This window comes from Rhinolophus sinicus, chromosome 12, assembly GCF_057876585.1.
Source record: "Rhinolophus sinicus isolate RSI-liver-muscle chromosome 12, RSI-T2T, whole genome shotgun sequence".
Lineage (NCBI taxonomy): Eukaryota > Metazoa > Chordata > Mammalia > Chiroptera > Rhinolophidae > Rhinolophus > Rhinolophus sinicus.
In genome coordinates, this window is record NC_142512.1 from 6,176,947 (window position 1) to 6,193,690 (window position 16,744).

The following is a 16,744-nucleotide window of genomic DNA, read 5'->3' on the forward strand; positions in this document are numbered from 1 at the left end:
GCTGAAAATGGTGATTTAAGCCCTCACTGCCGAGCAGAGAACGGAGCCTTAGGCACGGAGACTAGCCGCCCCCTCCCTACATTCCCAGAGCTCGCCCCGCCCCCACCTGCCCCGTGCTAGAAACGGAACAGTAGCAGTGTCAGATCAAAACAATAGAATATTTGCTGTTCTGAGAACTGTGGACCGCAGACACAAATTCGCAGCCCAACTAGTTCCAGCAAAGGGGAGGGAGCTCTGGAAGCAGGACCGGCTGTGGTGGTGGACGCCACCATTGCTCTGGGCCACCTCTCACAACTCACCCCGCCCCTGGCCCCACCTATCTGGGTGGGTCCCTGCAGGAGTAAACAGAACTGCTGAAACATGGGCTCTGAGTCTGGTGCAGGAAGAGCTTTGGAACTTCAAAAGCTCTCTGCATACCCACCGGGACACTGCGCCCTGTGACCTACGTGAACTATTAACAGAGGAGAAGCCCGTCTCCCAGGGAATCCCCTCATGGTGTGAAAAGCTGGAATAGTGCAGAGAAAACATAGCACAACCATGTGAGAGAGGAAAAAAAGGCTGCAGTCGGAGAAAAAATAAAACATTCTACCAACAAGTAATGGAAAACAAAAGAAAGACCTCTTCCTACCAACTTGTTGCAGAAGCCACTCCTGTAGATGTCTAGGAAGAGAAATAGTAAATCAGTAATTGCCATGAATAACCAAGGCAACAAGACAGCTCAGTAACAAAGTGAAAAGTCTCCAGAAAAGGAACTTAAAGATACGGAAATATGTGACTTAAATGACAGAGAATTCAAGATTGCAGTTCTGAAAAATTCAACAAGATGCAAGAAAACAAAGATAGGCAGTTAAATGAACTCAGAAACACAATCAAAGAACAGCATGAGCATTTTACGAAAGAGATTGAAATTTTAAAAAAAGAACCAAATAGAATTTCTGGAGATTAAGAACTCAATAGAAGAAATTAAGAATGAAATAACCAGCTTAGGTAGTAGAGTTGACCAGATGGAGGAAAGAATCAGTGACATCGAAGATAGAAACCTGGAAATTACACAGATGGAAGAAGAAAGAGACTTCAGACTTAAAAGAAACAAAAGAACTCTACAAGAACTTTCTGACTCCATCAGAAAGAGCAATATAAGAATAATGGGCATACCAGAAAGAGAAGAAAGAGAGAAGGGAACAGAGTATATATTCAAACAAATTGTCGATGAGAACTTCCCAAACTTGTGGACAGAACTGGACCCTTGAATCCAAGAAGCAAATAGAACACCTAATTACCTCAATCCCAACAGGCTTTCTCCAAGGCACATTGTATTGAAGCTGTCTAAAATCAACGACAAAGAAAGAATCCTCAAGGCAGCCAGGGAAAAGAAGACGGTAACTTACAAAGGAAAGCCCATTAGATTATCATCAGATCTTTCAGCAGAAACTCTACAACCCAGGAGGGAGTGGAACCAAATATTCAAACTATTGAAAGAGAGAAATTATGAGCCAAGAATAATATATCCAGCAAAGATATCCTTTAGATATGAAGGAGGAATAAAGACCTTTCCAGAAATACAGAAGCTGAGGGAATTTTCTAATACACGACCTGCACTACAAGAAATACTAAAGAAAGCTATTTGACCACCATCAACAGGGACAATCTGTGGCAACCAACACATAAAAAGGGGGAGAGTAAAGGCCTGAACCGGAATATGGGAATGGAGAAAGTAAGCATGCTGAAGAAAATGGAATACTCTAAATATCAAACTTTCTTTTACATAAACTTAAGGGTAACCACTCAAAAAAAATCCAGAACTGAAATATATACTGTAATAAAAGAAGAAACAGAGGGACACATCATTGAATACCACCACACAGAAATAATAGACAACAACAAAAAGGCAAAGAAACAATGGAGACACAGTCGTACCAGAAAACTAGATAGAATGACAGGAAAGCCTCACATATCAATAATCACCCTAAATGTAAATGGACTGAACTCACCAATAAAAAGGCACAGAGTAGCAGATTGGATCAAAAACGAAACCCAACCATATGCTGTCTCCAAGAGACGCATCTCAGCTACAAGGACAAGCACAGACTCAAAGTGAAAGGGTGGAAATTGACACTCCAAGCAAATGGTACCCAGAGAAAATCAGGTGTAGCCATAATGGTATCAGATGAAACAGACTTCAGGGTGAAAAAGATAACAAGAGACAAAGATGGACATTTCATAATGGTGAAGGGGACTATACAACAAGAAGACATAACAGTCATCAATATTTATGCCCCCAATCAGGGAGCACCGAAATATACCAAGCAACTACTAACAGGACTAAAGGGAGAAATTGACCAAAACACAATTATACTAGGGGACTTAAATACATCAGTGACAGCTATGGATAGATCATCCAAACAGAAAATAAATAACAAAATAGCAGCCCTAAATGACACATTAGATGAAATGGACATAATTGACAAATATAGGGCACTTCATCTTAAAACATCAGACTATACATTCTTTTCTAGTGTACATGGAACATTCTCAAGGATAGACCATATATTGGGACATAAAATCAGCCTCAGCAAATTGAAGAAGATTGAAATAATATCAAGCATATTCTCTGATCACAAGGCTTTGAAATTGGACATCAACTGCAAAAAGAAAGCAGGAAAAAACACAAATACATGGAGATTAAACAACATACTTTTAAAGAATGACTGGGTCAAAGAAGAAATTAGAGGAGAGATCAAAAGATACATAGAAACCAATGACAACGAAAATACATCCTACCAAAATTTTTGGGATGCAGCGAAAGCAGTTTTAAGAGGGAAATTTATATCATTACAGGCCTATCTCAAGAAACAAGAAAAATCCCAAATAAATAACCTCATGTTACACCTTAAAGAACCAGAAAAAGAAGAACAAGTGAAACCCAAGGTCAGCAGAAGAAAGGAAATAATAAAAATCAGAGCAGAACTAAATGAAATAGAGAACAAAAAGACACTAGAAAAAATTAATGTGACAAAGAGCTGGTTCTTTGAAAAGATTAACAAAATTGACAAACCCTTGGCTAGACTCACTAAGATAAAAAGAGAAGACGCTAATTAACAAAATCAGAAACGAAAAATGGGAAGTTATCACGGACTCCACAGAAATACAAAGGATCATCCAAGAATACTATGAAGGACTATATGCCACATAATTCAATAACCTAGAAGAAATGGACAAGTTCTTAGAAACATATAGCCTTCCAAGGCTGAACCATGAAGAACTGGAAAATCTAACCAGACCGATCACCAGCAACGAAATTGAATCAGTCATCCAAAACCTTCCCAAAAGCAAAAGTCCAGGACCAGATGGCTTCACTAGTGAATTCTACCAAACCTTCAAAGAGGCTCTAATACCAATCCTGCTCAAACTCTTCCAAAAAAATTGAAGAAAAGACAGTACTCCCTAACTCATTTTATGAGGCCAACATTACCCTGATACCAAAACCTGGTAAGGACAGCACAAAAAAAGAAAACTACAGACCAATATCTCTGATGAATACAGATGCAAAAATCTTAAATAAAATTCTAGCAAATCGAATACAACAATGCATTAAAAAGATTATTCATCACGACCAAGTGGGGTTCATCCCCGGGGCACAAGGATGGTTCAACATCCGCAAATCCATCAATGTGATACATCACATAAACAAAATAAACAACAAAAATCATATGATTATATCAATTGATGCAGAAAAAGCATTTGACAAGATACAACATCCATTTATGATTAAAACACTTAATAAAGTAGGTATAGAAGGAAAATACCGTAACATAATAAAGGCCATATATGACAAGCCCTCAGCTAATCTCATAATTAACGGTGAAAAACTGAAGCCCTTTGCTCTACGTTCAGGAACACGACAGGGCTGTCCCCAGCACCTCTGCTTTTCAACATAGTGTTGGAAGTCCTTGCCAGAGCAATAGGCAAGAGAAAGAAATAAAAGGCATCCAAATTGGGAATGAAGAAGTTAAATTATCACTCTTTGCAGATGACATGATGCTATATATAGAAAACCCTAAAGAATCCACCAAAAAGCTATTAGAAACAATCAACAAATACAGTAAAGTTGCTGGCTACAAAATCAACGTACAAAAGTCCATTGCTTTCCTATATACTAACAATGAAACCTCAGAAAAAGAAATACAAAAAAAATTCCTTTTGCAATTGCAGCAAAAAGAATAAAATACCTAGGAATAAACTTAACCAAGGATGTGAAGGACCTATATGCTGAAAACTGTAAGACATTTTTGAAAGAAATTGAAGAAGACACAAAGAAATGGAAAGACATTCCGTGCTTATGGATTGGAAGAATCAACATAGTTAAAATGGCTATATTACCCAAAGCAATATACAGATTTAATGCAATCCCCATCAAAATCCCAATGGCATTTTTTAAAGAAATAGAACCAAAAAAATCATCAGATTTGTTTGGAACCACAAAAGACCCCGAATAGCCAAAGCAATCTTAAGAAAAAAGAACAATAATGGAGGTATCACACTTCCTGACTTTAGCTTGTACTACAGGGCTACAATAATCAAAACAGCATGGTATTGGCAGAAAAACAGACACGTAGTCCAATGGAATAGAATTGAGAACCCAGAAATAAAACCACATAAATATGGACAGATAATTTTTGACAAAAAAGCTAAAAACATACAATGGAGGAAAGACAGCCTCTTCAATAAATGGTGCTGGGAGAATTGGATAGCCACGTGCAAAAGAATGAAATTGGACTGCTATTTGTCACCATGTACCAAAATTAATTCAAAATGGATCAAAGACTTAAGCATAAGACCTGACACAATAAACTGCATAGAAGAAAACATAGGTACTAAACTTATGGACCTTCGGTTCAAAGAGCGTTTTATGAATTTGATTCCAAAGGCAATGGAAGTAAAAGCTAAAATAAACAAATGGGATGATACGAAACTTAAAAGCTTCTGCACAGCAAAAGAAACCATCGACAAAATAAAGAGGCAACCAACTGAATGGGAGAAGATTTTTGCAAATAGTGCCTCCAATAAGGTGCTAATATCCAAAATATACAAGGAACTCATGCAACTCAACAACAAAAAAACAAACAACCCAATTGAAAAATGGGCAGAGGACCTGGAGAGACATTTCTCCAAAGAGGACATACAAATGGCAAATAGACATATGAAAAAATGCTCAACATCACTAATCATGAGAGAAATGCAAATCAAAACCACAATGAGATATCACCTCACCCCAGTCAGAATGGCTATCATCAACAAGACAAATAGTAACAAGTGTTGGAGAGGCTGTGGAGAAAAAGGAACCCTCATACACTCTTGGTGGGAATGCAGACTGGTGCAGCCGTTATGGAAGGCAGTGTGGAGGTTCCTCAAAAAATTACGAATAGAATTACCATATGACCCAGCAACCCCTCTCCTGGGTATCTACCCAAAAAATCTGAAAACATTTATCCATAAAGACACGTGTGCTCCAATGTTCATTGCAGCTTTGTTTACAGTGGCCAAGACATGGAAACAACCAAAATGTCCTTCGATAGATGAATGGATAAAGAAGTTGTGGTATATATACACAATGGAATACTATTCGGCAGTAAGAAAAGATGATATAGGAACATTTGTGACAACATGGATGGATCTTGAGAGTATAATGCTAAGTGAAATAAGTCAGAAAGAAAAAGCAGAGAACCATATGATTTCACTGGTATGAAGTATATAAACCAAAAACAACAAAAGAACAAGACAAACAAATGAGAAACAAAAACTCATAGACACAGACAATAGTTTAGTGGTTACCAGCAGGTAAGGGGGGTGGGGGGTGGGAGATGAGGGTAAGGGGGATCAAATATATGGTGATGGAAGGAGAACTGACTCTGGGTGGTGAACACACAATGGGATTTATAGATGATGTAATACAGAATTGTACACCTGAAATCTATGTAATTGTCTATGCAACTGTCACCCCAATAAATTTAAAAAAAAAAAAATGAAATACCAAAAGGAGTCCAACAACTCAAAAGCAACTCAGCCCAGACAGGAATTCCAATCTACATGGGGGAAGAATAGAGTGCTGATAAAAGTAATTATGTATTAATAATTACAAAACACAGTATAATTGCATATTCCTTCACCTTTCTTTTCTTAACTGACTTAAAAAGCAATTTTATAAAACAACATGTTTATAATTGTATTGTTGGGCCTGTAAGACATAGGAATGTAATATATTTGATAATGAGAGCACAAAGGAGGCAAGTAAGAGCAAAGCTGTATTGCAATAATGTAGTGACACCAGATGGCAACTTGAGTATGCGCGCGCGCGCGCACACACACACACACACACACACACACACAAAGAAAAACAGAAATGGTAAATAAGAAGGTTAATGTAACAAACTATAAATATATACTTCATCTTCTTTCTTAGTTTCTTTAAAAGATAAAATTATAAAAGTAATAACTACAACAATGTATCATTGGATGTAGAATATGTATAACAATATTAGCACTAAAAAGGAGAGGGAATAGAGCTACATCGGAGTAATGCATCTGTATTTCACTGGAAGTTAGTGTAAATCTAAAGTAGAATCTAATAACATGAATATTGTAAGCAAACTACTGTGTTTCCCCAAAAATAAGACCGGGTCTTATATTAATTTTTGCTCCAAAAGATGCATTAGGGCTTATGTTCAGGGGATGTCATCCTGAAAAATCATGCTAGGGCTTATTATCTGGTTAGGTCTTATTTTTGGGGAAACACAGTAAGAAAATAACTTTAAAAAGTGAAAAACATCATTAAAGGGATCAAATTGTTACCCTGGAAAATACTCACTTAATGCAAAAGAAAGCAGTAAAAGAAGAACATAAGGAAAAAAAGACATGACATGTATAGAAAACAACAAATAAAATGCATATATAAATCTAACTATCATGTTTCCCCGACAATAAGACCTAGCCAGACCATCAGCTCTAATGTGTCTTCTGGAGAAAAAATTAATATAAGACCCAGTATTACATTATATTATAATTACATTATGATTATATTATTATATTATATCCAGTCTTATATTAAAATAAGACTGGGTCTTATATTAATTTTTGCTCCAAAAGATGCATTAGAGCTGATGGTCTGCCTAGGTCTTATTTTCAGGGAAACACGGTATATCAATAATAATAGTAAATGTGAATGGATTAAATAATCCAATCAAAGAGGTAGAGATTGTCAGACTAGATATAATAAACAAGACTCAAGTACATGTTGTACAGAAGACAAGTTTTAGATTCAAAGATACAAATAGATGGAAAGCAAAAGGATGGGAAATGATATAGGGTGTGATAAAAAAATACAGTGAATGTTTAAATTTTAAAATATTTTATTACAGTAAAATGACACATTGCCATTAATCCTTAAAACACTCCCCCTAACTTCAAACACACTTATCCTTATCCTACTGTTCTTGCCACTTTCTGAATCAGTTCTGAAAGTCCTCTTTTGTAAGTGTCTTAGTTGCACTATCATGGCTGCCTCAATGTCCTCAATCTACTCAATATGCTAACCTTTCATGGTCATTTTGACTTTGGGGAAGAACCAGAAGTCGCATGATGCCAGATCTGGTAAATAAGGTGAATGAGAACACACCGTAATGTTTTTTATTTGACAGAAATCGCCATTCCAGAAGTGATGTGTGACACGGAGAGTTGTCATGATGAAGGATGAAACCGTTTTCCCATTTCTCAGGCTATTTTCTATGCACATCATTTATTAAATGCTCTAATAAGCCCTGTAACATTCAGAGTTCTCCATAGTGTTCCTGGGTACAAGCGCAGCTCACACAATTCCATCAAGGTCAAAAAACACAATTAACATCACCTTGATGTTAATCATACTCATAGAAAATGGCCTGAGAAATGGACAGTTTCATCCTCTATCTTTTCTTTCCCCCACCCATCCTTCCACCTTCTCCCCCTCCCCGTTTCAAGCTGTTGTTTGACAGTCTAGTTGTGTAGGACACAGCTCCCTGGCCCATGCTGGTATTATGAGCCTTGCGCTCCCCCTGGCTGAGGCAGTTGGTCGCCAGTTGTCGGTCAGCCGCTCACAGCAGCTCACGGCAGCCAACAGCAGCTCACGCCAACTTCCTGCTGCTCACAGCAGCCCAGGTCAGGGAGAACTGTTGTTCACAATCTTAGCTGTAGAGAGCCCAGCTCATTGGCCCATGTGGGTATTGAACTGGCGACCTCGGCATTAGGGGCAGGGTGCTCCAACCACCTGAGCCACCAGGCTGGCCCTCATCCTCTATCTTGACAATGTACCTCTCACACATTGCTTCTGGTATGGCAATTTCTGTCAAATAGGCTGCCATGACAGTGCAACTAAAGACACTCACAAAAGAGAACTTCCAGAACTGCTTCAGAAAGTGGCAAGAATGATGGGATAAGTGTATTCGAAGCAAGGGGGAGTACTTTGAGGGGGATTAATGGCAATGTGTCTTTTATTGTAATATATATTTTTTAATTTAAACATTCACTGTATTTTTTTTATCACACCTCTTATATCATGCAAAGAACCACCATAGGAAAGCTGTACGGGTTAAAGATATAACAATTTTAAATATGTATGCACCTAATGATAAAACCCCAAAATACATGAAGCAAAATAACAGACTGAAGAAAGTAACAGACAATTCAACAATAGCTGGAGAATTCAATTCCTTACTTTCAATAATAGGTAGAACAAGTAAGCAAAATATTATTGAGGAAATATAAATCAACTGGACCTAACAGACATCTATAGAACACTATATCCAACAGTTCCAGAATACACATTCTTCTCAAGTACACATGGAATATTTTCTCAGATAAGACCATATTTAGGCCATAAAACAATCCTTAATACATTTTAAATGATTGAAATACAGCAAAGTAGTTCTCCAACCAAAACAGAATAAAATTAAAATCAATAACAGAAGGAAATTTAGTGGACTCACAAATATGTGGGAATCGAACAAGTCCCAAACAACCAATGGTCAAAGACAAAAACCCCAAGAACTATTAGAAAATACCTAATATAAATGAAAATAAACACACAACATACCAAAAGTTATGGGATGTAGCTAAAGAAGTGCTTAGAGGGGAATTTATAGCTATAAATGGGTAACATAAGCAGAGAATGGATACTCTACGAAAGAATCAAAAGGAAACTATAAATCAAAATTATTGTAACATAAATGAATAATAAATGCATTTGATGAGCTCATCAGAAGACTGGACATGGCTGAGGAGAAAATCAGTTAGCTGGAAGACATGTCAATAGGAACTTCAAAAATTGAAAAGCAAAGAGATGAAGAAAAACCAAACCACAGAATATCCAAGAACTGTGAGACAACTACAAAAGAGTAACATGTGTATAATGGGAATATCAGAAGGCGAGAAAAGAGAAAAAGGAATAGTAGAAATAGCTAAAGTAGTAATGGCCAACAATATTCCAAAATTAATGACAGAACCAAACCACAGATCCAGGAAGCTCAGAATACCAAAGGAGAATACCAAAAAGTCTACACCTACGCATATTATATTCAAACTTCAGAAAATCAAAGACAAAGAAAACTCTTGGAATAAGCCAAAGAAAAAAACAATACCTCACCTATAGAGGAACAAGGGTAAGAATTACACTGGACTTCTCTTCAAAAACTATGCAAGCAAGAAAAGAGCGGAGTGAAATAAAGTTCTACAATATTTCACTTGGATTAGAAATCATGTTTAATCAGATATTTGCTGGGCCAGATATTTCCTCCTTTATATGCTCATAGGAGAGTCTATATAAAAATTACAGAGAAAATAACAACAAAGAGGTTACAATAGTGATCCCCAAGTTTAAGTGTACATAACAATCATGTGGGAAGCTTATTATAAGACACAGATTCCTAGACTCCATTCCCAGAAATTTTGATTAAACAAGTCAGGACTATGGTCTGGAATCTGCCCTTTTTTTTGACAAGTACTCCAAGTAATCTAGATGTGTGTCTATAGACATTAACAGTCCCTGGAACAACTGTGAAAGGGCCAGGGATCTTCGCGACCTATGGTTCCTTATAGGATCTACTTGCTGTGTAAGAAATACTTAGGAGTATATGTGTGTTTAAGCTAACTTTAGCCACTTTAGCCAGTATTATCCTACTGATAAAAAACAGTCTTAGTCAAAATTTCTTCTAACTCATAGGTTGTTGATCATCAAGATACAGAACAAGCCCCTGCCATGATGGGCTACTGAGAAAGATGAATGACAGAGCTGAAGTGAAGAAATGTGGGTCATTAAGTTCATGAACAGTCAACAGAAGTAGATAAGTAGAATAACAACCTCCCACCCCAGCCAAAGATGTCCATGTCCTAAACTCGGGAATTTTAAATAGGCTATGTTACATGGCAAAAGGAAATTAAAGTTGCAGATGGAACTTTAATTGCTAATCAATTGACCATAAAAGAAAGAGATAATCCTGAATTATCCAGTGGGTCCTTTAAATGTACAATAGGGAGGCAGATCAGAGTCTACAGAATGGCCACTGCTGGCTTTCAAGATGGCAGGGGACCGTGATCCAAGGAAGGAGGTGCAGTCTCTAGAAACTGGAAGAGAAAAGGAACACATTCTCTCCTAGAGCCTCCAGAAGGAACCAGCCCCCTCAACCCCTTGATTTTAGCCCAGTGAGCTCCATTTGAGACTTCTGACCTCCAGAACCATGAGATAATGCATTTGTGTTGCTTTAAGCCACTAAGTTTGTGGTACTTTGTTACAGCAGCAATAGGAAGTTAATGCATATGCTAATAAATTACATGCCTTAAAAAAACAAAACAGATTTTACTTACCTATATCCATCGGTCGTTCTGTATTTAAACTATCTGTGCTGCCCTGATGTCCACCTAAAGTTGTCTTTACTTGTTGATCTGATAATTTCCCAGTACTGACAGATCTAAAAAGAAGAGTAATGTTAATAATGGAAAAAGTATTTTTTAAATCCAGACATTTAAATAATAAGGGTGATTTAAGCTAAGCCATAAAAAGGTTAACGGGAAGTCAGAGAACAAGGAGACAAAAAATAGATACCAAACAATTCAAGGCAGAGATAAACTTCCATAGCCAAAATAAACAAAAGGCAGAAATAGAATATTCAGGAAATTCAGGAAGAGCTCTTTATTTAGTTACAGGAAGCATCTATGGTTTTCAGAGATTCCAAATGTACACAGTTCATATCACTACCCATGTGGCATAAACCAGCTACTAAAGTAATTTGGTCTTGTTTTTATAATAGAAATATATGTACCACTACAGTGGTCATGTTTAAGGCTTGAAGGAAGCAGCGTCTTTTACCTGCCAAACACTGCCTTGTTCTGCTGCTCAGACTTCTGCCTCTCACTTCCTTGTACGAGGAGACAATGAGAGCATTCACGTGGGTCATTCCCATCTTTAGACTGCCCTTCAGAAGGCCCATGACGAGGAACCAAGGCTAGCAGGTTGGAAGATGCTTGTGTTTTAGGGATTTTGAAAGGAGCTGTGGTCTAAAGAAACAAATGTAAGCTAGTTATTACAATGTATAAAGCATTCAGAATTGTCAGGCTGCATGGCACAGCAGTCAGGAGCATAGACTATGGAGTTCATTAGACCAGATTCAAATACTGGCTCTTCTGCTTACAGCCTCTGTAACCTTGGACAGTTCATCGGGATAATGTATATAACGCATTCAGCAAGTAAAGGACTTACACTGTGCCTGGCACATAGCAAGTGCTCATTAAGTTGTAGCTAGTCTCACCGTGAATCCTTCCCATAAAGTACTTACTAGTCCATGACCTACTGCAGAGAGTTCAGCTCAGCTGCTCCATGGTATTGCTGCTTTTGCATCTAATTTGTTTGGCCAAGTGGCCTGCAGGGACCTTAAACTGACACTAGCCCCTCTTGCAAGAGCATGCCTTAGATAGCAGCCCACAGAGTCACAAGCAAATATAAGCTCCCCTAAAAGTCATTGCCATCAACAGTCTCCCCCATCTCCCACTGTGTGCCCCTTAGATAAGACCCCCTTAGAGCTTACCAGAACCCTGACCAATCTGGCCTTAGCCAGGAACCCCAAAGCACTCCACCCACAAACCCTAATAAGGGCATGTGCCCAGGTCCTGTCTCTCTCTGTCTGCACCCTACCTTGACATCCCTGTATGGCTCCCCGAGGTGTGCTGGGTATTTCTTTCAAAATGCCAGTGAACAATTCAAGAAGTTTGTGAGTAACAGGCTTCTCTGTTTAAATTTCTCTTGTGATCTGTTATTGAACCTTGGCTCTCCATCCAGCACCCTATGCTCCACTTCACAAATGTTAATTTAACAAAATTATAACACCTACAAAGGGTTTAACAAACACACCTTAGTAGGAGAGCCAATGATTGTTGGCAAAGGGGTTTTAAAGAACCAGTCAGAACTCCGTGGAGAGGACCCCATGTGCTTGGTGGGAGAGGTCCCTAGGCTGCCAGGCCGATTGGGCTGAGGAGAGTAGCTGTACCCAGCCCCGGCGTGGGATGGGCACACGGGGTCAGAGTGCTGCTTTCTGAGCTTCTGCTTGTTCTGGTAGATGTCAGTGAGGGTGGGGGTGCTCTGCAGTCTAGCACCCAATAAGAAAGACTGTGGTGACTGAGCCTGCGGCACTGGAGAACCTACCAAGAAAATGGGTGCAACATTAACTCAAAGTGCAGAAGTACATGGCAAAAACTCAAGAAGAAATTCTTAAAGTGAGAATTTCAGTGAATGTCTTGTTTTTCATGAGATATTCTAAAAGTGTTTATTTGGCAAGAGACTTATTTTTAGGCATCCTTGACAAAACAGTGACACGCACACTGTCATTGGTAGTCTCATGATATAAAAGTTGATGGTGGTCATATTAGCTGTTTTTATCAGCAGCTAGCAACTAACTCAGATTAATGCATGGTCTAGTCAGGACCAAAGAGAAATATATAGTAAATGCTTAATGTTAATGAAAACAACAAGAACCTACATTGACCAAGATGATTTCTACCCTTTATATGAATACATACTTGGGTATATCAATGCAATTATTCTCTTTTCTCACATAGCAACTGAAGTAAACTTTCCAAACTAACCTAGAATAACCCCTTATTTAAAAAAAAAAAAAAAAAAAAAAAAAATATATATATATATATATATATATATATATATATATATATATATATATATATATATTAAGTGGGAAAGAAAACCAGAAAGACAATACACCTTTCCTGGATTTTATTTGTTTAAAAAAATAAGCATATGGATAATTTATTTATATTTGTCAGTTTCATTAATGACATTCATTTAAAACCTAAAGTATCCATACTCTCTACAAAGAAAACACTTGTCCACAGATATTCTTGCCTGTTAAGGGGACACTATATCAAGAGCCTGGGAGATAGAGACTTGATATGGTGAACAGTTGGCAACAAGGAAATTCCCCCCACACAAACCTTGTTGCCAACTGAAGTTCCATTAATCCTTGACCTCCAGTTATAAATTCTTTGGCGCTTCTTGCAAACTAAACTACCAGTAACATTAAGGACACACAAACCTTCTTTGTGATTTATAACCATCATCTTTCGTGATTTATAACCATTATCTTTCCAAAAACAGACACCAATAGGAGCTTTTGTTACTGACCACTCTGGCCTAATCTCATCCTAAATTTGATATTTAATCTTTTAGATACACACAGATACATGTACGTGTGTGTGTGTGTGTGTGTGTGTGTGTATGTGTATATATATATATATATATATATATATATATACACATACACACACACACACAAATACAATTAATTGCAAAATGTTATGATCTGAAAAAAGCTAAATTTCATATTTAAGGAAACACAGAATATGAAAAACTAAATTTAGAAAAAAGTGCTTTCCTAAGTAACACAGAATTCCTTTAACTGGCCAACTCCTCAAATGCACATACAATAAAATTTGACTTAAAAAAGTATGATTTACACATACCCTTGCAGATACATATATATTTTATAGAAGGTATTGAATATATAATTATATTCTATAATAAAGCAAAGATCTATATTTCTTCTTTATCTGATGCTAACATATCTCTTATCAAGAATAGTATTAATCAAAATAACACAATTTCATTCCTAGGTTGATATTCATTATTTGTGTGATAATGACCAAAATTTAGCTAAATTACTTAATTCCTAAGACTTATTTTCATAAAAGAATCATATGTCTAAAAGAGATAATTTATTGGCTATCTGATATGCTTAAATATATTAGACCACGAATCTAAAAAACAGCGTAGCAGAGAAAATATTTCATATCAATTCTGTTCTTTTGATAAGACTAGAAAACCATAACTCAAATCCACTTATAACAGGATTCAAATTATTAATATACCAAATACAGCTCCTACCTGATGAGTTTCTACTCCTGGATTCATGGCTCTGAGGATGTCCACAGCAGCACTGACTTAATTGCTCAGGAATGGTACCAACTACGAAGAAGGAAAATGGGGAAAGGAATGAGAAATGATTCAAAACTAATAAAGGATGAAAATAGGCAACACATGCACAAATTGCACGGTATGTTATGGTTTACAAAACTAAATTAGCAAAGATTTAGTTTGGCTAACTCTAAGCAACCAATGTGCTGGGTGCTGGGCACACTAAGACCAAAAACCATATAACCTGCCTTGAAACAAGATCACTAGGAAAGAAAACCACATAAATAAATTAACGTCTGTAACAGGTATGTCTTTAAGACAGGGGAGTCCAAAGAGTTTGTAGAAAGTGTTTTCGGCTATGGAGCTGACTGACAGCCCAGCTGCTGTCCCTCTCAACCCACCATGTTCCTGCTAAGGCAAGCTCCCTACGTATGGCTGAGGCAGGTCAGGGAATTTGGACAACTTATTTAGTGCCTGGGGGAAGCTACTCCTTCAGCCTGGCTAAAGCCTTCTTAGAACTCACTCTAGTCAGAACTCCTCCTTCCTTCCTCTCTCAGTGGTCAGATCTGCACAGCAGTCTGAAGGGCTCCCTGTCGGCTCCTGCTTCCTTCCTTTTACCCATCCAGGTGTGCAATCTCTCTTGCACATCTCTGCATCCACCTCTGAGAACCCAAACCAACAAGGGGAGTTAGGGAAGACTTCAGGGAGTTTAAGCAGACAAGAGACATTTGTCTATAAAAAAGAAGAGGCACTGACCAAGTGGTTAGGTAGGCAGGCAAAGATTAGATCCTGAGGAAAGGCCTTTTCCTTGAGTGCAAGGATAAATTTTGGAACTTGTCTCTGGAGACCCTGGAGTGCCTCAGGAGCTGCCGAGGGGGTGAAGGAGGGCCAAGATTTTGTTTGAAAAAAATTTTTCAGCTGACAACAGCTTTAAAATCAATGCAACAGGTGAGGTGGTAATATAAACTTAAAAAAACAAAACATTATCATTGTGGGTTTTTGTGTTTTTATTAATTTATTAATTTTTAAAAATTCTTCCCCCCACCTTTTTCCGCCTCCCCCCCACACACACTCCAGTTCAAGCCATTGTTTCTCAGTCTAGTTGTGTAGGACACAGCTCCCTGGCCCATGCTGGTATTATGAGCCTTGCGCCCCCCCCCCCACCCCTGCTGTGGCAGTTGGTCACCGGTCGGCCACTCACAGCTACAGCTGCTCTCGCCAGCTGCCGGACACTCATGCTGGCCACTGGCCGCTCCTGGCAGAACATGGTAGCCCGCGGCAGCTCATGGAAACTCAGGCCGACCTCTGGCTGCTTACCGCAGCCCAGCTCCAGGGAGAGCTGTTGTTCACAATCTTAGCTGTAGAGGGCGCAGCTCACTGGCCCATGTGGGAATCGAGCCAGAGACCTCCGCGTATGGGTGGGCCCAATTTATTTTTAAATTAGGGATTCTGGGCACTACTTCAATCCTTCTCACTCTGCCTCCTCCTGATATTTCTTCCCATTCCCTGTTAGTCCTACTCCAGCAGTTTTGGCTGAGGGTGGGGGCCATTTTCTTTTAGAAATTATACATATTATATATTTGTGTGTGTGTGTATTTTTTTTTCCTTTTCACAGTTTTGAAATCTGCCACCACGGAGGTCTCTCTGTACTGCCTGTCCTTCCCCACCATATTAATGCTGTTTCTCACAGATTCTGCAATTTCAATTGCTTTGGCCTCTCTTTCATGTATTCAATGGAACTTGGAACATTTTCTTTACCTCTTAGTTTCACTAAAACTGGTTTCACGTTTGATTTTCTGTTTGATTGGATTTTTGTTGTTGCTGTTGCTTACTCTTTGCTTCTTTGTTTGTTTTAGCATTCTCCTTGTTGCTGTATATGGTTTCGAGGAGAGGTGGGAAGATTGTAATGAAGCCGCCATCATATCCCTCCAGGAATTGGAAGACCTCTGGTGAATGTAACCCAGTGCTGTTATGTACATTATTGTCTTTTAACACGTTGCGTACGGATCACAAGAATCTTCGTTTTTTCTGAGCCATGCGTTAAGGATGGATAACGAGAATTCTCATTTTTACTGTTGACTCTTTTTACTTTGCATATTTTATTGAATTATTTGTGTTTCGTTAATATCTGACGGGCAAATGTCATTAATGAATAAAGTCTGCATCATATATATACTCTTTTTAGAATTCATTTTTTTTTTTCTAAAAAAATAGTGATTTTGAATCGGATACATTTTTTCA

At 38.1% G+C, this 16,744-nt stretch overlaps 1 protein-coding gene across 1 annotated transcript in view; it reads right to left on the bottom strand.

The window, feature by feature from the left end:
- ULK2 (unc-51 like autophagy activating kinase 2) overlaps window positions 1-16,744 on the bottom strand; it is a 95,598-nt gene that overhangs the window by 16,710 nt on the left and 62,144 nt on the right. The window contains exons 17-20 of the mRNA XM_019757412.3: window positions 14,474-14,554; window positions 12,431-12,717; window positions 11,393-11,580; window positions 10,891-10,994 (exon numbers count right to left, since the gene is read on the bottom strand). Of these exons, the coding sequence (XP_019612971.3) occupies window positions 10,891-10,994; window positions 11,393-11,580; window positions 12,431-12,717; window positions 14,474-14,554 (660 nt within the window). The remainder of the gene's footprint in view (window positions 1-10,890; window positions 10,995-11,392; window positions 11,581-12,430; window positions 12,718-14,473; window positions 14,555-16,744) is intronic.